This window comes from Meles meles, chromosome 16 (assembly GCF_922984935.1).
Source record: "Meles meles chromosome 16, mMelMel3.1 paternal haplotype, whole genome shotgun sequence".
NCBI classification, from domain to species: domain Eukaryota; kingdom Metazoa; phylum Chordata; class Mammalia; order Carnivora; family Mustelidae; genus Meles; species Meles meles.
The window spans coordinates 72,221,518-72,243,797 of NC_060081.1; the positions used below are offsets into that span (position 1 = coordinate 72,221,518).

Here is a 22,280-nt window from a genome sequence, read left to right on the forward strand (position 1 = left end):
CAGAGCTGAGGGAGACCCAGTGGAGACAATATTTGAAACCCTGGATCCAGCTGAGCCCGAAGCCTACTCCAGGGCCTTTCAATTCTGTGACCCAGAAAGTTCTTTCTGGTTGAGCCAGCTTGGATGGGGGCTCTGGTGTCTGCAGCTGAGGGAGCCGCAGCCTCTGCTTTTGGTCCAGCACTTGGGATGCATAAGGGCCGCGTGACTGTTCTCCCAGGCCTGAACCTTCCACAGAGGAATCACAGAGTCTCCCTGGCTCTCAGGGTGGGGCTCTCTTCCCTGCCCGTGCTCCCCACCACCGTCAAGATCAGTTCTTTGCAAAGAGGACTCCCAGTCCCCAACCTGGTTTCCCACCAAGCCGCCCCCGACCTGCCACCCCCCACCCCATCCCTTAGTCACCTGCAGCAGAGCTTTGCAGACTTGCAGGTGGACCGTGAGCAACCTGTCCCGCTCCAGGGTGCCGGCCGTGAGCCCCCTAGGGGACGCCTTCCTTGGGGGCGGCGGGGTCCTGTCCTTTCTGTGTTGGATCGAGAAGAACTGGGTGACCATTCCAGTTAGCAGCCCAGCTCCCTCCGAGGAAAGCAGACACCCTCCCTTCTTGGAGAGCTCTGATCAGGGAGGCCCACTCCAGGCCCCAGGGAGAGAGAGTTCTACCCCGGAGAAATCCCAAGAGAAAAGCAGCAAAACCCGGTAGCAACTCCGAGCAGGTGCTGGCTTGGTGTGGGCCCTGGAGACAGGGAGAGTGGGGGACACTTTCCAGGGTGGGCGACCTGAAGTCAGAAGTTCGAACTACTCCTTAGCTCGGGACTTGGTCACAGACTAATCCTTAGTGACTCAGGACTGGTCTGCCCCCTCCCCCCCGGCCTCAGTGTACTCATCTGTAAAGTGGGGATAGGAGTACCAAGCTCGGGGCAATGAGGGGTGAGGGCAACCCTGCCAGCCAGCAGCCCTGGCACCATGTTGGCTTCATGGTAGGAGCCGAGCCCAAGGTCCGAGGACACGGTGACCCTGGGAGGTCGGGTGGTGCCAGCCCTTTCTGCATGGGGTCGTGAGAGGAGGAGACAAAGTTTACTGTGTATCCTCTGCTGCCGCTGAGATTTGGTCCAGGAGCCAGGTGTGAGCGGGGCAGGCAGGGCTGCCGAGCTGAGGAGGTGGATGTAGGAGGTGAGGGCGAATTGTGCAGAACAACGGGGAGCGCGGGTCACTGCTCGCTGCTGCCCCTGAGCGCGGGTCACTGCTCGCTGCTGCCCATACGTGAGGCAGAGCACAGAGCTTCTACCGTGTGCTTTACTGTCGCTTCTTAAGATGAACACAAAACAGCCCATTGCTCAGAGCTGAGGACCATGCTGGGGGACTGTCATTCACTCAGTGGTCAGCACCGGCCCGCTCCGCGCCAGGCAGTGGGCACGCAGGGGCGGGGAGCACGACAGACAAGCGAGGTAAGTAGAGACCGGGTCCAGGGCCATAGATGGCATCAGTTAGGAAGCCGACGACAGGAGGCCTGGAACAGAGGCTGCTTCCCCAGGTCGGCGCTGGGAGGGAGTACACTTACCGGGGACCTGGGCAGCCCCCGAACAGGGACAGCTCCTGCGGGGCGAGGTCAGCGTTGAGGAAGGCGAAGCTCTCCAGGATGCACTCCATCAGGCTCTCGGCAGAGGCGTGGTCCTGGGGGGCTCTGCAGGGCTGTGGACAGAGCGGTGAGCCCTCAGCGTGGACCCTTAGAACTGGGGTGTGAGCCTCAACTGCCCCAGTGAACCCCCCCCCCCAGTGAAGGACGGGCAGGTAGCCTGTGACAAGGGATGACGCAGGAGCACAAGGGATACAGGTCTGAGAAGCCTCACCTGGCTCACAGCCCACAGGGCCAGGGCTGTCAGACTGTTCGATTCTCAAAAAAAAAAAAGGCTGGAAACCTAGATTTTTGTGGGAAGCTGCCAATTTTTTAATATTGGCCACCAATTCCAAGTTATTTTTATTTTTTTTTAAGATTTTATTTATTTATTTGACAGAGATCACAAGTAGGCAGAGAGAGAGGAAGGCTCCCCGCTGAGCAGAGAGCCCGATGCAGGGCTCCATCCCGGGACCCTGGGATCATGACTTGAGCCAAAGGCAGAGGCTTTAACCCAACGAGCCACCCAGGCGCTCCCCAAATTATTTTTGAAAAGATGGCCTGGGGGACGCCTGGGTGGATCAGTGGGTTAAAACCTCTGCCTTCAGCTCGGGTCATGATCTCAGGGTCCTGGGATCGAGACCCACATTGGGCTCTCTGCTCATCGGGGACCCTGCTTTCCCACCACCCCGCCCCCCCCCCCCCGCCTGCCTCTCTGCCTACTTGTGATCTCTCTCTCTGTCAAATAAATAAAATATTTTAAATAATAATAATAATAAAATAAATAAATAATATAAAAAGATGGCCTGGGTCAGGCCCAACACCTCCTCAGGAGGCTCACGGGCTGCGAGGTGAGCCTCTAGACCTCAAGTGTCTCTTCTTCCCGGGAGATGCGGAAGGAGAGGACCTTTGAGGCACCGCCCCGGCTGGCAGAGTGTTGGTGGCAGGGCTCCTGGCACCAGTCAAGTCTCCCCAAGGCAGGTCCCCTCCTCAGCATCTAGAAATCCCCTGTGGGAGATGTCAACCTCCTCTCAATTCACAGTGGGACCCTGGGGCTCACTGTGTCCCCATCCCCGCCACGCCCGGGCCTTGTCCCACACAGAGTGTCCCCGGATTCCACCTCGAGGGCCAGAACGAGGCTCCCAAAGGTGGAGGCCACAGAGAAAACCTTGAGTAACGACAGAATGACAGGGCTAGGTGCAGAGATTCCCTTGCCTGATAGAAAAAAAAAAATGTGTGCTGTGTGTGTGTGTGTTGTGTGTGTATGGGTATCTATGCATGTACACACACGCATTTCTCCTAGGAGAAATGAGGGGACCATGAACGTCTGGTCACAACATTTTCATCAACCCTTACAGCACCATACCTCGTTTTATGTGTTTCTGGGTCAAAACACCATATTGAATTTACACCAACAGTTCACTAACACAGAGCTCAAGCCCCCCGCCCCCAGCACCGTAACTCATGCCGGAACAAGGCTGTGCTCACGCATCCAGCTTCCCAGGCCCATCACGGCCTCCCAGCGCTCAGGAGCACGAGGCCGATCTCTAGCACGGCACCATTCTAAGTCTTGGAGTCCCCCCAGAATAATTTTTGAGGAGAGCCGTGAAACTATTTCAATACTAGTGTGTGTTGAAACCGCAAAGGTGGTTTCAGAAATTAACTGATGTTGAAGTTGGTGCTGGCGTTACACGCCTTCTTGTCCGCACATTTAAAATTATGTCATTGGAAAAAATGATCTGCCCAGGCCAGCGCCCCCAAGAGCCACCTGAGGATGACCCTCGCCACTGGCCCTGCCGAGAAGTAGGCTCAGGGGAGGGGGTGTGGCTGCGTGGGGCCTTTTGTGACACCAACTCTGACCCTGAACACACTCCAGCTTTGGGAATGGAACACCCAGCCTCAGCCCCACCTGCCTGGGTCAGAAGATGCTAGATGGGGTTCTTGGCCAGACTCAGAGCAGGTTATCTGCCCTGATCCCCGACTTCCTCTTACAATCCTCCTCCCAGCCAGTGAGGGCCATTGTTCTCCCCACTTGACGGATGAGCAGACTGAGGCTCAGAGGGAAGACGCTGCCCAGGATGCCAGCCCAGGTCGGCTGCCCCCAGAGACGACTCCCCCTTGCTAGGTCCTGGTAAACACATACACCCACCTTCAGCCGGTCCCTGAAGCTGAGAAGCTGGAACTCCAGCTCCCGCAGCTGGGGCTGGGGGTCCACCGACCGCAGTAAATCCAGGACGTCTTGCAGGGGCCTCTCAAGGGTCACCTCTGGCCCATCCGCTCTGTCCTCGGGTTCTCCTTCATCATGGTCCTTCTGGCTGCCCAGGGCTGTATGGTTGTGCACTGGGGTGCCCCCTGGCAGGTCGGGGTCCTCTATTCCCAAATTCCTCCAGCCAGGCTGCTCCACAAAGGTGGCTCCCGCCAGGTGGGCGATCTCTGGCAGGAGGCCCAGGGGCTGGGGGTCCTCCTGAGCCTCCTCTTCAATGGAGGTGTTGGGGCCAATGGCCAAGGCCAGGAACCCCACGTCCGAGGTGGAGGCTGAGGTGCTGGTCTCCGTGTCTCGGGGGTCTTCGGAGCTGAAGGAGTCCATCTCTGGCAGCTCCTGACTCTGGCTCCGCAGGCCGGGGCCCCGAAGGTCATTGTCAGATAGGTAGCTGAGTATGGGGGTGGCCCTCGGCCCACCCAGCGGCAAAGCCTGCTGCGCCGGCTGCGGCAGGACAGACTGGGGAGGGGACACAGGACCAGCCTCACTGTCACAGCAGGAACCAGGACAAGGCCCCCAACGGCACTTCCCTCCCTAGACACCCACCCTGTTGACGTGACTGAGGCCCACCAAGGCGATCGGTGGCCAGGAGGTGCTGACAGGACCCTGCAGCGTCTCTGCCCAGATCCCCATCGTCCTTCGAACTCACTCCTTTCCAGCCCCTGGGGCCACCGCACCGTTGCTCATGCCCGCCAGGCTCCGCGCCTTCCTGTCCAAGGGCCTTTGCAGTGACTGTGCTCTTTTTCTGGAACCTTCTTCCCCCTAGGTCTTTGTGGTCATGCCCTTGTCCCCTCAGGCCCTCACTCAGATGGCACCCTTGCTGGGGACCTTCCTCTGCACACCCTGTTTTAAGGAGCAAGTCCCACTTTGCCCCAGAGTCCCCTTCTACTTCCTGGCTCATGTTCCCAAGGTCCTTACCCCCTTGGGCAGGCGGTGCTCCCTGAGGACACTGTCCTCACCTGGCCTAGAACAGGGCCGGGCACAGAGTTCTGAATGGGTGACGCGAATGGGCGAGCCCTTGCCCCGTCTGCTGCAGCCCTTCCCTCCCCTTAGACCACTAACAACTGTTGATGTTCCCACAGCATCAGCCGTTCTCATCAGGCCTTCTTCCAAGCCCGTCTCGTGTATTCGCTCGTTTAATCCTTGCAACCCCCCCACCACCACCAGAGCGGCGCTGTTGTTTTCAGTTCTCCGATACAGAAATCGATGACCAGAGCGGTTGAGTGACTCGTCCAAGGTCACACAGCAAGTGAGAGGCATAAATGGAATTTGACCCCCCGCTTGTCTGGCTCTAGAGTCCATACTCTGGACCAGATGTGATTTTTTTCTTTTTTTTAACTGAAGTATGCCGGGCCCACCATGGCCAGAATATGGAAGAAACTGACGATAGTTGTGCTAAGGAAAGGACCCAGATCCCTGGAGGTCATGGGAAAGAGATGTTTTACTGCACACTATGTCAAGGTATTACCTACTAGGAACATATATTTAATTTAATTTTAAAACAAGTAAATTGGAGGCCAAGGCTATGACGGGGGTGGTAGAACCCTCCAGAGAACATGACTCCAGGCCTCCAGGAGAACCAGCCGAGCCCGGAACCGAGCCCAGAGGCCCCCAGAACGGAGGGCTGACAGCAAGAAGGGAAGAGCCCTGAAACCCGCCCAGGATGACCCCAAAACAAGGGAGGCCGAGTCCAGGGCTTACTACCTCCCGAGGCGCCAGGCTGCTTGGCCCAGCCCCGCATGCCAGCCCCCGGGGAGCGGCCCCCATCTGCAATCCCGGCGTGACCACAGCATCCCTGCCCTGGGGAGGCTCACTCACCAGGTAATACCTCTCTCGGAAGCTGGGGGTGCTTGGGGGTGTCCAGTTGTACAAGGAGCCCTTCCTGCTGCCCATGGAGAACTTGCCTGTGGGGCTGGGTGACATCAGGAAGCTCTCAGTATCAAACGGGCTGGAGGAGAGAGCAGAAGGGCAGGGTGTCATCCACGCCTGGGAGGACCCCGGAGCACAGACCAGACCGGGGGGACTTCTAAGAGGGATAGAGGCTTGGTGGGGGCCTGGCCTGGGGTCACAGGCACAGCATGGGGACTCTAGGTGCACCTGCTCAACCCCCTTGGGAACGTCCCAGACTCCCATCACCCTGAGGGCCCTGAGCTAGATGACTCATGTGAACGGCACCCCCTTTGGAAGTCCCCCTGAGAAGCTCAGCAGAGGCACAGTGGACACTCGGTCCTGCCGTTTTCTGGGTCAGCGACATCGCTATCCCTCTTGTCTTCGTCTCTACAAGGGGCACCATTCTCTCTCAAAGGACCTCTGTCGGTTCTGGTCACAGGTAAGGCCGGGAATCCAAAAGGAACGTGTGAAATACAGGGGAAGTGGGGTTCAGCCGGGCCCTCCCTGAGCCTGGCCTGGGAGCCAGGAGGTCTAGGAATCTCCCCACCACACGGAAACCTGCTCCCTCTCCTTCGCTCAAAGGCCTGGCTCTGGCTCTGTGGGGCCCAGACGCTGCAGGCGCCTCCTGGGAAGCCTTCCCTGCCGGCCGAGGGCAGCTGCGGGCCGCGGGATGCGTGCCGCCTTGGATTTGCCTCCCTCCCGTGGAGGCCCCTATGGGCTCAAGGGGTCTCCCGGGGAAGAAGTGTCCCCCGCCCCCACTAGACAGGTGAAGACACTGAGGCCGGGGGTGCTCACTTGCCCCAATTCACCAACTGACTGGGGAGAAAGCAGTAGCGGGGACCCCAGGCTTGGATGCCCACCCCAGGAAGAAGGGACTGCAGAGACTGGCCCCAAGCAGTCAGAGCAAGCGCCCGCCCGGAGGAAGCGTGCCTCAGCCCTCAGCTCCCGCAGCACCTGCCGCGCAGAGCGAAGAGAAGAGAATTCTCTCAAAACGAGAGGTTTCATTGGGAGGAAGAGCAAACCCAAAGTCCGTGCAGACCACCAGCATTCACGGAACGGCCCGAAACAACCCCTGCCCCCTGCAATGCCCGATGGAGAGCCGCCCCACCCCGGGCAGGGATTGTTTTCATGAGTGTCCCCCATCCATGGGGTCCTGGTCCAGGGGCGCTAAGTGACTGCTCCGCCTGTCACTTAGTGAAGGGGGCTGTAGGTGAGTTCTGGGCGGAGACAAGGCTCCCCCACGGAACCCAGCCTAGGAGGCCCCTGGAAAGGGTCCCGGCCAGCACGGGTCTCTAGTTGTAAGACTGGAATGAGGACTCAGAGGGGCGGGGAAGGTGGGGTGGGCAGAGGCTACGAAGGAGTCTAGGTTCCAGCCTGTCTGTGGGGCTGGATGAGGGCAGGGTGCCCACCGGTGGGTGCTAGGCTGTGGTCCGACCACCAGGGGGAGCCAGGGAGGCCCCTCGCCACTCCGCTGCGGGTGGGAGTCCCTGTGGGTGGGAATTTGGGGCTGGCCTTGGGGAGAGGCATCAAAGCCCTGGAAGGCGGCCGGCCCCTACTCACTTCCACAGCACCTCCAGCTGGAGCTTGATGGTCCCCAGGTCTGTGATGTCCACCACGATCACCTGCGGCCTGGTCGTGAAGAAGTCCGTGATGTCGCACGTCACCGTGCCCACTGCCAGTGAACTCAGGCCCCTCAGCTCTGTCACCTGGGGGAGGGGGGCAGTTGTGGATGGCGTCTGAGCTGAGTCCCTGGGCACCCTGGCCCCGTCCCCCAGGCCCCGCCCACCTTGATCTCGAAGTTCTCGTGCAGGGTGGGGATGAAGGCCTTCTCCTCCTCCTCCCAGGTCTGGCTGTCGTCCGACTCGATCCGGCCCTTCAGCTTCCAGCGCTGGCGACCCAGACGCATGAGCACCTGTGGGCAGGGCCCAGGAAGGGATAGGTCAGCTGCCCCAGGTAGGCCCGCCCCCTTGCCACCTGTCTGGGGGTCCCCCAGCCAGGACCCTGGTTCCCAGCAGCTCCCAACCCCCTAAGGCCTGGTGGGGAGGAACACTGAGGCCTGGCAGCGGAGGTGGCCCTACCTCATACTGGTCTCCGGGACAGAGGCGTGCGTAGCCCACCAAGCCTGGAACACAGAGACGGGCTCATCTCCTCTCTGGCCTGCTCTGCCCCCCACCCCATGGACCTCAGGCCCTCACTGGGGAACCCCCTACCCAAGTGTGGGTGTCCACTTCAAGGAGGGATAAGTCGTCAGGACGGGCAGTGGACAGGACTGGGCCCTCATGTCCAACTCAGGGGACGGGCCTCTGCTGAGGTCACAAGTCCCATGAGAGGAAGCCCGGAGTTTTGCCTGGGGCCCTGGGATTCTGACCAAAGCCCCACCCTGAGCAGAAGTCCCAGGGCCCCCAAGAAGGCCTGAGGCCCCCGCCCAAACTGGTTCCGCCCCCTCCCGCTCTCAGCTCTGTTACCTTTCATCCTGACGTGGAACTCTCCCAGGTGAACCTCCAAGGCCGCCTCGATGAGCCACATGTCCTGCAAAGCCCCACACAACGTGGCTCACTGATCAGCCCAGGGCCACGTGAGGTGGGAGGAGGGGGGCACACAGATCCTGCCAGCCAGAGGCCCGGGAGATGGGGGGTTGCACAGAGAGGGATGTTTCCTTGGGGTCCAGGCACCCCCCCAATAGGCTGCCCTCCACGCCCCCCACTGCCCACCCACCTCGATGCACTCCTGCAGGCTGCGGCCCAGCTCCTGCAGGCTCTCTCGGGAGGCGCGGCTGGGCGGGCACTTGGAGAAGGCCCTCTGCATGTTGGAGGCTCCATCCCGCAGGCGGCATTGGATACAGTAGCCCTCGTAGAGCTCATCCACCTGCGGCGGGTGCACGGGCTGTCGGGCGCTGTCCGTGCCGGGGCGCGCCCAGGCCGGCCTGCCACGCTCACCCCCTGCGAGAGGCCACACAGCCCTGCACTACGGGGTCAGTGGTCCTGGGGTCCCCTGCCCGTGAATGTGAGCCTGGGGACAGGGACCACACAGCTCACCCACTCTGCATGCAGCGCCCGGCAGTGCACAGTAAAAACTAGTGAACTGGAAGGATAAATGCACCACTTCCCCTCTCCCTGTCCAACTTCTGGACTGCAAAGCGGGGAAGGTAAGTTTGTGATGCCCCACCCAGCCACTGGGCCGCTGGGAGAGTAAAGCAAGGGCATGGAAGAGCTGGCAGAGTATAAAGCTTAAAGGCCTTGCTGTGTGACCTTGGGCCCATCCTGTCCCTCTCTGGGCCTCTACTCTCCCATCTCTGCAATAGGGTGGTTGGACTCAGAACTCAGACTTCTCGCCCTGTAAAATGGAGCATAAGGTCTTTCCCTCTAAACTCCACACTCCTTCCTGGGAAGCCCAGCATCCCCCTTCCCCGCTGACCCCAACCTCAGGGCCGAGCCCCTACAGTCCCTGCTCCTTCTCATCCTCTCCCCTGCCGACCCACTGGAAGTCCAAGAAGTCCCAGCCTCACACCATGACCTCCAGGAGGCAGGCTGACCTTGCTGATGTGAAACTCCATCTTCCGGATATGCCTTTCCACAGAGCGAGTTTGCTTCTCCCGGAAAAAGAGAAGGTGCTTTCAAAGTAGTCTGGGCTGCACCCCCCTCACCCGGCCGCCTGCCCCTGCCCCTTCCTCCGGGTCCTAACACACAGAATGGGACTCAAAGCCAGGCCAGCCCCTCACCATCCTCAAGGAAGGCTTGTCATTGAACCTGTCTCCCCATTTATAAAACAGGAAGGAAACCCAGGGTGAAATGAGAGCCAAGACATGGTCCCTCTCACCCAGCAGGGCCCAGCCCCCGCGCACCTCGCTTACGGCCCTGCAGACAGAAAGTCTCGCTCACCTTGTCCAGGTCATAATAGAAAGCCTGTGGGGGAGAAAAGAAGGGGGAGGAGCGGGGTGTCAGGTCTCCAGGTGCTCCTCCAAGACCCATGAGGCCACATCCCAGGGGCACCTGAACTCGGATGACAGAAAACCAGCAGCCACTCCCTCCTCTGCGGCCTGCAGTCCTTGGCCTGGTCTAGAGTCCGGGGGAAGAGCGATAAACACATGCGCTTTGGGCTGAGGCCATTCTCGGCCTGGTTTTACTTCCCAGCTGTGTGTCCCAGGCCAGTTACTCAACATCTCTGAGCCTCCATCTCCTCAGGCAAAATGGGGTGGCCATAGCACAGAGCACCTGCCCCATAGGGTTGCCGTGGAAAGTCAAGGACAGGTAAGCCCTTAACAAAATGGGGACTGTTACAGTCTGATTGTTTAAGGGGTGATCTTGACCATGGGCAGAGGGACGGAGGGAGGGTTCGCCCCAGCGGCAGGGGGTTCAGGCTTGGGGAAATGCAAATCAAGACTGGCCCAGGGGACGCCTGGTTGGCTCAGTGGGTTAAGCCTCTGCCTTTAGCTCAGGTCATGATCTCAGGGTTCTGGGATCGAGTCCCACATCATGCTCTCTGCTCAGCGGGGAGCCTGCTTCCCCTCTCTCTCTGCCTGTCTCTCTGTCTACTTGTGATCGCTCTCTCTCTCTCTGTCAAATAAATAAATAAAATCTTTAAAAAAAAGAAAAAAAAAGACTGACCCAGTCATGCCAGGGGCCGGGGCACCCAAAAAAAGAACATATCAACTGGGCAGATCTTTGTATAAAGGACCAGACAGGAAATAGTTTCGGCCTTGGGGGTCGCGTGGTCTCTGCCACGTGGTCTGCACGCAGCCACACCCAACATGTCAGTGTCTGCCATGGCCATGTGCCAAAAAACTCTGTTTCCAAACAGGCCCTCATTTGCTCACGCAGCTCAAATCACCCTGCCTGAGCCGGGAGGAATTTCCACGAGGTCAGAGATTCACTAGAGAGAGAAAGCCAGGCGTGGGACAGTGGGTAGGTTGCAACTTTGTCTTTCTAAGACAACTGTTGACCAAAACCTTCTCGACGCTTTCGTGTGCTTACATGACTATGTGACCAGGGAGAAAAATATGGAGAGAGAAATCCTAGATTGTCCTCAGGGCTGAAACAGGGTGGCACACTGAACACGGGGGAGGTGGGGGTGTCAAGCAAAAGGACAGGTGGGTTCAATCCCCCCAAAGTGTGTGTTTTCCCACATTTGCGTTTATGAGAAGTGGTACGCGTGTGCTAATAGAATTAAGACTCCACGTGAGCTCTAGAGAAAGAGGAAAGTTCTCGAGCCTTTGGAAGGAAAAGGAACTGGCAGAAAGCTGAGAAGCAGCCGTGTCCAGGGAGGCAAGACCCCAGATCCCTGGCGTGGCCACCCCTTCCCTTGCCTCAGTGTGCCCATCTGTGAAGTGGGAGCAGCTAGAACAGAGGAGCCTTTGTACGCTTGCCTACCTCACAGCTGCTTCTAGAGCCGGACAGTGGGGGTGAGCTGCTTGACGGCGGGTGGGGGGGAGGAGGGGGAGGGAGGTGAGAGCTTCCTATCCACCTGTGAGGCGAAATCCCTCTGGGGCCAAGTGAGGTGGGATCATCGAAAAATACAGTCCATCCCTTAGGCCTCTGAGCTCCGAGACGGAGATTTACACCCGTGATGCAGGCCAGGGATGAGGGGGAGCCCATGTCTGCACCCCACTAAGGCTGCTTGGGTGGGAAGGGGCAGGGGCAGGGAGAGGTCTCACCAGCCTCGAATTCCTGCGGGTGTCCTTGTGGCGACCTGACAGGTAATCCAGCTCCGCCTGCTGGATGCAGAGATACTCCCTGTGAGGAGAACGAGGAAGAGTAGTTTTCCAAGGAACAAGAAGAGGAAAAGAAACAGCCAGGTGACCCGGGTTCTGGAGCCGAGGCGGCCACAGCTGCCAATAGGAACAGCGGTGGTTGGGGGTGAAGAGGGAGATGAAAGGAGCTAGTCGGGGTACAGACCTGAGGTCAGAGGGACAGAGCCATCCCACATCCCCAGAAGCCTGATCCCAGCTCGCTCAGCCTCCAGACCCCACACGCTGAGGGCTGTGTGCCCAGGGCTGTGCAAAATGGAAAATCTCTCCATTAATTCACCAAACGACTGCACAAATAGGTCCTACTGTTATTATACCCATTTTAGAGATGGGCACACTGACCCTCAAAATTGGCGAGGAACTCAGCCCAGAGTCACAACAGGGAAGAGGCTGAACCCAAGTCTGAAACCAGGCAGTGACCTTCAGAGGCCCCTGTCTTCACCCCAGCCCATGGAGGGTTCAACAAGGGCACGCCTCCCTCCCCGACAAAGGCAGGCTGTCCTGGTGTCTGCATGTTTAGGACCAAGGAGCAGAGAGGGGCTGGAAGACCCATTCTGGGAGGTACAGAGAAAGCTGTGGGCCTGGAGGGGACATTTCATGTTCTTTTCCAGCCAAAGAGCCTTAGACCTGAAGCCTGAAGTCTGCCCTTGGGGGCCGGGGTGAGGCCCCATCCTGCTTCATCACGGATTTACTGGGCTGCCCCAGGTGACTTGCCCTTTCCGGCCCCCTTACACCACCATCTGCCAGGCCATTGTTCACTTAGGGATTGGGCTCCCCAGGAAGAAGGGGATGCTGTTGAGTGAGCCCAGATAAATCCCAAATGTGTGGTCCTTACAGGAATCACCAGAGGCAGTCCCGGGAGATGAGCCCCTTGAAGACAGGCTCTAGGCACACGTGCCCCCCACTCCCCATCTGTGCTGGCACTGGGTCAGCCATGCAGCGCGCATCGTGGGCCAAGGGTGCTGGATGCCCCCTGGGCTGGCGGTCAGGACCTGGCAAGTGGGGGAGGTGACATTTACGCGGAGCTGGCGGGGACACAGGGCAGGTCGGCGCTGGCCCCGGAGCCCTGTGCCCTGCTTCCTGGCTGCGGGACCCAACTTTGGGACTCAGTTTCCTCTCCTGAGGGGAGGAGGAGGTTAGGAGGTTCTCTGAGAGCATTCTTCGGGGATTCGAGGGGACGATGTGTATGAAGTCCCGAATGAGCCATACCTGCCGCTGTCACTGTTACTAATGAGTGAGGCACGGAGAGCAGGATCACAAGACGGGGAGGGACAGGCATCCCAGCAGGAAGGAACGGCATTGGATTCAGACAGCGTGCATGTGTGCTAGGGACATGGGCGAATGGCGGCCTGCGAAGACTCCCCACTGCCCAGTTCCTGCTCAGCAAGAGCCGAGGCACAGGCACGGGAAGGAAGACGGCACATCCGGGGACCAGTGAGGATGGGGAGTGAATAACAGAAGAAAAGTCTGGGAAGGTTGAAGGTCAGAAAGGACCCTGATGTCCTCCCAAGGGTAGTAGGGAGCCATGGGAGAGATTTGAGCAGAGCAAGGTGGCAAGTGGGGAAGGGGCGGGTGGGAGCAGGCCCGGGGACTGCAGCACGGTGGCCCCGGATGCCCAGGTCGGGGTTGAAGAACAGGGGGGGACTCCTGGCTGCGGCCCTCCTTGTGACTTACTCATGCGGCAGCACCGTGCCTAAGCCAGAGCCCTGACCTCCTCCGTGAACCTCAGGTTTGTGCCCCAACTACCTCCTTTCATCTCCCTCTTCACCCCCCACCCCTCCCTCAGCCAATTCTCTCTGCTCACCTGCAAAATATATCTGAAACTGATCCTGTCCCCTGACCACACAGCTGCCGCCTGGCCACGTCCACCATTGTCTCCCACCTGGGCCGTTGCAGTCACCTTCTTACCGGCCTCCCCACTTCTGCCCCAGGCCCCTGTAGTCCATTCTCCATGTACAGCTAGAAGGATCTTATTAAAACCAAACTCAGATCACGTCCTTCCCCCACATGGGACCCTCCGTGGCTCCCAGCTCACCCCATAACATCTGGTCCCCCTTGTCCCCAGACCTCCTCACCCCTTCCTCCCTCTCTCAGCTCCCAAGCTGGCCTGCTTACTACATCCCTGATGTTCTCATCACACTCCTGCCCCAGGGCCTTTGCACGTGTGGGTTGCTTGGCCTAGAATGTTCTTTTTCCATTTTCTGCTGGTCTCAATCCTTCACCCCTTCAGGTTTTTGCTCAAATGTCACCTTCTTAATGAGAGCTTCTTTGAACCCCCTATTTAAAATCAGCCCCCGCCTTCTTATCCTGATTTACTTCCCACCACCTGACTTACTCTGTATTTTGTTTGTTGTCTGTCTCCCATTAGGAAGCTCCACGAGGCAGGGATTTCTGGGTTGTGTTCACTCCCACACCCTGTGCCTCGCACTTCAAAAGCCCTCAAGCCAAAGGTGCGGAGCGAGTGGCTGAAGCGTCCTGTCCTGGGCTCTGCGCAGCTAACCAGTGCACCTCTCCTGCACTCAGATCCAGCCACCCTGGCCTCCCGTCCTACATGCTCCTACCTCACGGCCTTTGCCTATGCTGTTCCCTCTGCCAGGGACGTTTATCTCCCAGAGGCCAGCACGACCACCCGGATCTCCTCGGTGAGTGTCCCCGGTCACCCTGTCTGATAGGCCTTCCAGGCACTCGCCATCACCTTCCTTCATTGCCCTCAGGGCTGGTGGCAGTTACTGTTGACCACGTCACTCCCTCGTTGCTGTCTCCCCTCTACGCCATAAGCGCCACGAGACCAGCATCCTCCGACAGCCTGCACTGTGTCCCTAGAGCCTAAGGACAGGCCCGAGTGTGGGGTTGCCCCCGGGATATGCTCGTGGGCTAAAGGAATAAGCAGGAGTTGGGTCCCCCCCTCAGACGAGACCCAGGCGCATTCCTCAGCAAGGGGCCAAGAAGAGAAGCAGGAGGGGACAGAGGACGAGCACTTTCAGGACAGCAAACGGGGTCCTTACTTGAGGCCTCTCTTGAGGGCTTCAAAGATCTTCTTCACTTGCAGCGGCTTGGGGTCGGGGCAGACAGACCCCTTCCGGAGAGTGCCGTACATCTTGGAGGATTTTGCAGGCATCCGAGACCTCACGGAGTTCCCGTGGATGGCCTTTCTGTGAGAAGGGCGGAGGGTCAGAACAGGGATGTTGAACAAAGCCCTCCGAGGGGGCAGGCGCTGTGGGATCAGTGACCAAACCCCAGTCTGTCAGGAGGCCTGGCTGAGTCCCACCCCATCGCCACCGAGCCATGTGGTCTCAGGCAAGTTGCCAAGGCACTCTGGGCCTCAGTTTCCTCATCTGTAAAATGAAGGCTTGCATTTGAAGATTAAAAAAAGATGAGGAAGAACTTGACGTGAGAAATTAACACGGTGAGGAATACATTCAAGCAGTACAAAGGCCAGTCCTTTGTCTATACAGTGTCTATACGGTGTGCTCTGTCTATACAGGCAAACAAGCCGGGAGGTCAGATCGTAGCCCAGGCACCTGTTGGCTTAGTCTGCCGGGAATCCATGCCCCTCATTCTGGGAAGAGCACCTGAGTTTTCCTCGGGAGCATCTCTCTAACTCTGCTCTTTATACATGTGGTTTGGAGGGAGGTAGCCTGACAAATGACCACAATCACACACACACACACACACACACACACACACGTATTCTGAGTCAAACATGTGTCCCAGGCCTGGGTTAGTCAACAGACTCCACTTCCCTGGCTCAGGGAGAGGCACAGGACCCATGTCTGGCCAGTACCCCTGCCTGGAGTCTGGTTCCAAATTCACAGGCAGGCAAATAATTCTTTCTTCTGGCATTGCTATTCTGGGGGAACATGTACCCGGAACTGCCAGCCACGTCCTTTGTATCATGGTAGGGAGAATGGAACCAACACATGGAGATGCAGGTGGAGGCAGGCCAAATCCACACGACGATGAGTTCCTGGATCCAGCTATGCCTGAAGCTAGACCTGCCCGTGGGATTTCAGTTACATGAGCCAATTGGTTCTCTTTTTTGCTAAGCCTATTGGAGTTGGGGGCGTGGACTGAATGATACTAAGAACTGACGTCTCCCGGCAGTGACAGCTGTGTCTGTCAGCCCATGAGGGATACAACAGCATGTCAGGAGTCACGGCAGTCCTACAAGGTGAGGGTTCCCTCATTACAGTTAGGAGCTGCTTCACTGCCATCTGAGCCCCTTCTAGAGTCCTGTGATCCTACGCTTCATCCACTAGGTCCAAGACCAGGGCAAGCTGACACACTCACCACCGGGCGGGCTTTAGTCCATCCTCTAAAGGCTCAGCCTCTAAAGACCCTGTTTCCCAGATGACTCTGCACCAGGTGCGGCTTCACGACTCCCTTCTCACAGAAGAAACTAGGGTAGAAATGACACTCAGACTAACATCTGGGTCTGTTTCTTAAAGGAGCCACTAGATTTTCTTTCCAACTTCCTCCCTCCCTGTCTTCCTCCCAGGTGTGCTAAGGAGTCAGCTTCAACCCATGCTCTAAGGTCCAGGGCAGGGGTGAGGTGTGGGGGATGGGTGGGGAAAGAGAGAGGTGCAGGGTGGGGGGAGGCAAGAGGGGAGAGAGAGAAAGCTGGGGGAGAGGGGAGCATTCACCAAGTGGGAGGTGAGGAGGGCTGCAGGGGAGAATAAGTCTTATTTAAGTCCGGTATTGGGGGGAGTTTCTTTGTCAAAGGAACTTCACCTCTATGCTAATGCACTACCCGAGCCTCAGTTACTTTTCTGTTAAATGGGAAAACAGTAGACCCTAAACCAGAAAGCAGTGCTGTTAGAGACCAGGTCAAACATTTGGCCCAGCGGAGGCAGTAGGTGCTTAATAAGTTTTTGCTACTGTTATAATCATCATATCCTATCTGTATCATTCACTATACCCACAGCCTGGAAAACAGTAGGTATTCAGTAAATGCTGAGCCGAACAGGACGAGGGAAGGAAATACAGCATGACATGGGGACTAGAGAGCAGAGACGTCTGGGAACCCAAGCACTCAGCTGGACCTCAGAGGAAGAACAGGACGAGCGGTGAGCCCCAGAAGGGTGTTCCAGGGGTCAGAGGGAGCCAGGGAGGAGAGGAGGAGCCTTCCAATCTGTGTGTGACGGCGGGCACAGAGCAAGGAGCCAGGCTTGACCGAAGCAGGGTGAAGCTGATGGTGGGGGTCCTCCCTGCCTGGGGGAACCTACGATGGGGAGGGCGGAGGAGGTGGCCAGCTCCCCAGCTTCAAAGACCTCGAGGATGACAGCGGGGAGCATAACGAGGGTGCACGGACAGAAGGTGCTCTCTGGGCGTCTGCTGCTTCCTCTGCCTGCTTAGGGCTTTATATAAATATTGATTTTAACCCGACTGCAAGGTAGGGAAACTGAGGCTCAGATAAGTCACTTGCCCTGGATCATGCATGTGGCAGAGCTGGGATCAAACCCACCCGTGGGCAGATACCCGGCCCGGGAGGTGAAGCACCAACCTGGGGACAGGATGCAGGGTTCCCTTGGGCCCTCGGGGTCATTTGATCTGACCCCCCCCGACCACAGTTTTGGGGTCCCTGGGTCTCGGGCGAGGCCTGAGAATCTGCATTTCTCACATGGTCCTAGGGGCTGCCAGTGCTGCTGGTCCGAGGCCCGCTGTCTGAGGGGATTGACTAACGCTCCCCTCGGGGGCAGAAACCCAGCTATGCCTCTCTCCCTGCAAGTCCTTTAGAGTTTCCTGCACTTTCGAGACCTAAAATCAAGGGTCTGGGACTCACTCATTCATTCAAACACTCACAGAGCCGGGCTTTCCTTGAGTCAGACACGTGAGGGGAGCCAAGGGACCGGGGTCCCACCCTCGAAGGCTCTCTCTGTCCACGGGAGGAGGGGAGGATTGTGGTTTGGAGAGCCAGGCAGGGGGCAAGCAGGACACAGCTCCGCTCCCTCCCTTGGTAGGGCCGAGAGGAGCTCACTGGCACTCCAGGAGGCTCCTCGGGCAGCCCAGCTGTAAGTCCAGCCCAGCCAAACACTGCGCGGTCCACACACACACACATACACACATGCAGACACCTGCTGCTGACTCAGGAGACAGAAGCTGTCCCGGCCACCGCTCGGGCTGGGCCCCGGCCACGGCTGTGCAGCCACATCACAAACCAACACGGGAGAAATAGAGATGCCAGGCCCTGCCCGAGCGTGCTAAATGGGTCCCAGAAGCTACCGCAGCAAGGAAGAGTCTGGGAGGATTGGGGGCCTCGCCAGCCTGGGAGCCTGCACTGTCTTGAGAGATAGGAGCCCCCGGTCAGCCACCCATGTTCCAGTCCCAGCCTGAGGTCACAGGTACTTAGCATCCTGGAGCCTCAGTTTCCTAATCCTTAAAATGGACTGACCCCATGGCACTGTCATGAAACAGTCATTCCTTCAACAGATATTGACTGGTGAGCGCTAAGTGCACACCAACATCCCTCTAGGGGCTGGAAATAAAACAACACCCATATCCCAGGGAGCTGCCAGGCCAGCTTGGGGGTGGGTGGGACCCCCAGACAGCCAGCCCAGGCTCTGGAGCTAGATGCCAGGGTCTCTATGGTAACCCCACTTACAAGCTGTGTGATCTTAGCTAAGTTACTGAACCTCTCGGTGCCTCAGTTTTCTCCTCTGTAAAATGGGCACCAGAGAAAAAGGTCGCTACATGAGAGTTGCCTAAGTTGACAAATAAATGGAAAGAGCTTTGAGTCGTGCAAAGGGTCAGTGTTATGTATGTGTCAGAGTCAGATAAGATAATAAAGGCCAAGGGCAAAAATAAAAGCAGGAGGATGAATTCAAATTTACGTGGGGGTGAGCCGGGAAGGCCCCTCCAGTCAGCCTGGGCACAAGCTCGGTGTATCAGCACTGCTCATCCCTTACCTGCTTTCGCTCGTATTCATACATGATGTCAAGTCACGTTTTCCGAGGCCGGCGAAGGGGCTGTGCTCCCTCCTCCCCTCCTCCCCTCACCCTGCCTGAGGCCGCCTCACCCACCTCTTGGAACAGACCCTCCACGAAGCTGACATCTCCGGGCTGGCAGACACGGGCGGGCTGCAGCCTGCGGGGAGGTGGGCTTCGGACAGGCTGGGGCCCTGGCCAGCCAGCGGGGAGACTGGGGGCGGGAGGCGGGGGCAGCCACTTTGAGGGGGGCTGCAGGAACCCTGCTCACCTGCCAGCTCCTGCGGGTCCACAGTCCCCAGGAGGTGGGTGCCCTTGGCCGGGCCCCGCCTCCATCGGCCTGGAGACCTCCTTGCGCCCGCTGCAGCTGAGCCTGCCTCCGGGGGGGGGCGGGGGGCTGTGAGTTCAGGGCTTCTGTCTGAGGTTCCCCGGGGAAGCCAGCCGCGGGGGCCGCTCTGAGCGCTGGCTCAGCCTGGGAAGGCAACGTGTGTGTGTATGTGTGTGTGTCCTTCAGGTGGGGACGTCAGGCCGGCCTAGTGACACAGCTGCCGGGGGAGGGAGTGGCCTCCGGGGGCGGAGGTTTTACCAGCTCGGGGAGGACTCAGGATGAAACAGCCTCCGGCATGCCAGACAAGCTTCCAGACGGCCCCGTGCCACCCCGTGGCCCCCACCCTCACGTGAGGCCACCAGGATGGTCCTTCCGCCTGGGGTTGTCAGCACCCGCTTCTGCAGGCGGGCAGAGCCGGCAGCGGCCGGGGGCGCAATTATAAGACCAACCGCCCACATTTCAGACCAGGACGCGGTGCGCCGACGGTGTAAGCTGACCTTTCCTCCCGGCTGGGGGCCCTGGTGGGCGGGGAGGGTGTGTGACACGCACAGGGCACGCTCGGAGGTCAAGCCTCATGTGGGCTAGCCCCTTCTTACACATGTGTCTGAGGTATCGCCCTCTCTACAGTCAAGGAAACGGGTCCCGTGACTGCCTCTGGCCCCAGAGCCCGCACCCCTAACCGCTCCTCTTTCTCTGGCCACCGCTCCTTGAAAATCAAAGGCTGCTGGTCAGTTTTCACCCCGACGTGCCCCAGCCATCCCAACAGAGGAGCGCCCAGGGTGGCCAGGACTATGGCTCCTAGCTCAGACGGGTGCCCTCCTGACAGCCTGGGGGAGAGCTGACTGGCCGAGGAGTGGCAGGAAGGGGTTAAAAGCAGCCATGCCTATACTCTGGGGCAGAATGGGACAGCATCAGGGCCCTCTTCTTCCTCTCCCTGCCTTAGTCCATATGGCCTTATATTACATTATATGTGTATTAGATATGCCCTTAATAGCCATCATTCACACCTTAGTGTAAAATTTCCCCACCAGATCGATTACCTCCTCAAGTGAATTCTTTATGGAATAAAAAGCTATGGCTGGGGCGCCTGGGTGGCTCAGTGGGTTAAGGCCTCTGCCTTCGGCTCAGGTCATGATCCCAGGGTCCTGGGATCGAGCCCCATGTCGGGCTCTCTGCTCTGCGGGGAGCCTGCTTCCTCCTCTCTCTCTGTCTGCCTCTCTGCCTACTTGTGATTTCTCTCTGTCAAATAAATAAAAATATTAAAAAAAAAAAAAAAGCTATGGCCAAAGTCAAAGGGGTTTCAGGTGCCAGGACAGGGGTGAGGGTTGAGGACCAAGGGGACCTCAGTGAGCTTCGATCTCCTGCTCTCCTCTCTGAGGTTATTTTTGCCTGCCCTCCTCGGCAGCATGGCTGTGCTTCAGCCAGGTTGGATTACTGGAGAAATAAGGCCAGGAGGTGAGGTCTGAAACCCAATCTAGGTCGTCCAGCCTCAGAGCCTAAGGGTCCAGACTCCTGGGAGTCGGACAGAGACAGGAAGTTAAAAATAGATGTGCTGCTTCCCTGTCCTTGTGGGCAGCTTCTTCCTTCCCCATGGACAAGGGGGCCCAAGAGACTGAGGCCTGGTGGTGGTCACTCAGGGACCTTAGAACCCACCCACGCTGGGACTTCTCCAGAATTCCCCGAGTAGGGGATCCTCCAGAAGAAGCAGCCCCCAGGAGACATCCAGCCATCAGGTCATCTTTCTCAGACTAGGACGCAGACCTTGCGAGATGTGATCTTGTCTTTGCTGATGCCAATGAGCCCTCGTGGGACCGGGTCAGATGCCCTCTGTCCTCTTCCCACCCAGAAAGCTGACCCCAGGAATCCCGGAGTGCGGCCACAAGAGGCCAGGGCCCCATCTTGGGATGTTATCTGGGCAGAGATCCTGACTGGGGACCTGTGGAACATTCCCATGGATGCAGAAGTCCAGAGGCCTCCAAAGTTCTGGCAGCGGGAGAACGGCAGGCAGGACCACTCACAGAATTCATGAGACCCAGTACAAAAGAAAATGCAGGGTGCTTTTTTCAAAACATATTAAGGATTTTGAGATGGCAACAGCAGAGCATTACATCTGAGCCCGGGGCGCTAGTGAGCACACACGCACACTCATGCAGCTCGCCTTGGCTGCAGGGTCTGTGGAACGCCCCCACCTTGCCCGCCACTGTCAGACCACGGGAACAAAGTCCCCATGGTGCCACTGTGTGAATTAGAGAAAGGCACCTGCTGGGTAGACCAGCTCTACGCCAGGGCCCACGGCTTGGGAGGGTTACGTGGCTGGATGACCCCCTTAGCTGGGTGACCCGAGCAGCCCTGGTTACAGACCCCATGGGGTGGGGGCCCTGATAAAGTCCAGCAGAGGCAGCTGGGGGGTGGTTCCATCAAGGAACATCATCATTCCCTGGCCAATTTACTTAGCCCCTCTCAGCAGCACTTATGGAGTGCCTACTGTATGCCTTCCTCACAGTGACATCCACACTTTCTCCTCTTGGAGGCTGGCGGTGGGGAACTGGGCGCTCACTCCGGGAATGTCCATTTCTCATGCTTCGCTTCTTCGGTGCTCCCTTTACACTGCACATGTCCTCACTGTCTCCCACAACGCCCTGCAGCTCTCCCTCTCTGCCTTCTATCCCACAAGACAGCCACACACCCACTTCCTGTGCCTCAGAGCTCATCCCCACCTCAGGACCTTTGCACTGGCTGCCCCCTCCACCGGGAGGAGTTCCCCAGTTGTCTGCACAAAACAGGCAGCTTTTCTCCCTGCCCTTAAACGTGTCGCTGCCTCGCTGAGGGCCTCCCTTGAGACCCCTGCTGCCCTCCCACAGCCCCCTGTTGTAATTTGCTCACAGCACTTGCCGCCAGCTGAATCCATCTTGATTACAGTTGGCTGCTTGTTCGCCACCCTGACAGGAGGGCGGGGCCTTGGTCTGTCCCCAAAGCCTGGGACTGGGCTTGGGCCAAGGAGGTGCTCCATAAATATCTGTGGAATGAATTAGGGATTCCTAAGGGTTCTTCCAACTGGGACACTCCAGGATTTCAGCCCTGAGATGCCACTCCTCCCAGGCGCATGCTGGAACTGAGTAGCCAGGAGACAAGTGGGCGAGCCAGGAGAGCCTGACCTCAGGGGCCAGGGCATCCCTGGGGGTCGAGTGTGCAGCTGTGGAGCCCCAGGGAAGAGCCATAGGCAGACCCGGTCTGGGGCTCCGGACATGGCAGTGAAGCCACGGGCCCAAGGAGATTAAGGAGCTGTTTGTTCAGCCAGGAGAGGGGACTGGATTGTTGTCTAGGTGACTGGAAACCTGTGGAGGGCTTCAGGCGAGAGAAGGCCATGAGATTTGGTTGTTGACTGACCCACTGACCAACCAGGTTTGGAGCCCTGCTTGGCTGGGAGAGCTGCCTGTCTACCACACTGGCTCGGACAGGCAAAGTGTTTGGACCCCTCAGGATGCGCCACACCCCAGGCCTGCTAATGGTTTGCACCTTGCCTGATAGGA

General features: G+C 58.3%; 1 protein-coding gene across 5 annotated transcripts in view; it reads right to left on the minus strand.

The window, feature by feature from the left end:
- Window positions 1-22,280, minus strand: part of RIPOR3 (RIPOR family member 3) — a 74,204-nt gene that overhangs the window by 7,017 nt on the left and 44,907 nt on the right. For 2 of the 5 annotated variants that reach the window (XM_045981834.1, XM_045981833.1), the window contains 13 exons: window positions 14,505-14,651; window positions 11,407-11,485; window positions 9,635-9,745; window positions 9,289-9,342; window positions 8,472-8,621; window positions 8,222-8,285; window positions 7,835-7,878; window positions 7,543-7,668; window positions 7,317-7,462; window positions 5,685-5,814; window positions 3,756-4,325; window positions 1,553-1,683; window positions 400-517 (listed from right to left, as the gene is read on the minus strand). In XM_045981834.1, coding sequence (XP_045837790.1) covers window positions 400-517; window positions 1,553-1,683; window positions 3,756-4,325; window positions 5,685-5,814; window positions 7,317-7,462; window positions 7,543-7,668; window positions 7,835-7,878; window positions 8,222-8,285; window positions 8,472-8,621; window positions 9,289-9,342; window positions 9,635-9,745; window positions 11,407-11,485; window positions 14,505-14,651 — 1,870 coding nt within the window. Of the gene's footprint in view, window positions 1-399; window positions 518-1,552; window positions 1,684-3,755; window positions 4,326-5,684; window positions 5,815-7,316; window positions 7,463-7,542; window positions 7,669-7,834; window positions 7,879-8,221; window positions 8,286-8,471; window positions 8,622-9,288; window positions 9,343-9,634; window positions 9,746-11,406; window positions 11,486-14,060; window positions 14,410-14,504; window positions 14,652-22,280 lie in introns of those variants that run through there. The other 3 variants (XM_045981835.1, XM_045981836.1, XM_045981838.1) reach the window with 3 other exon arrangements.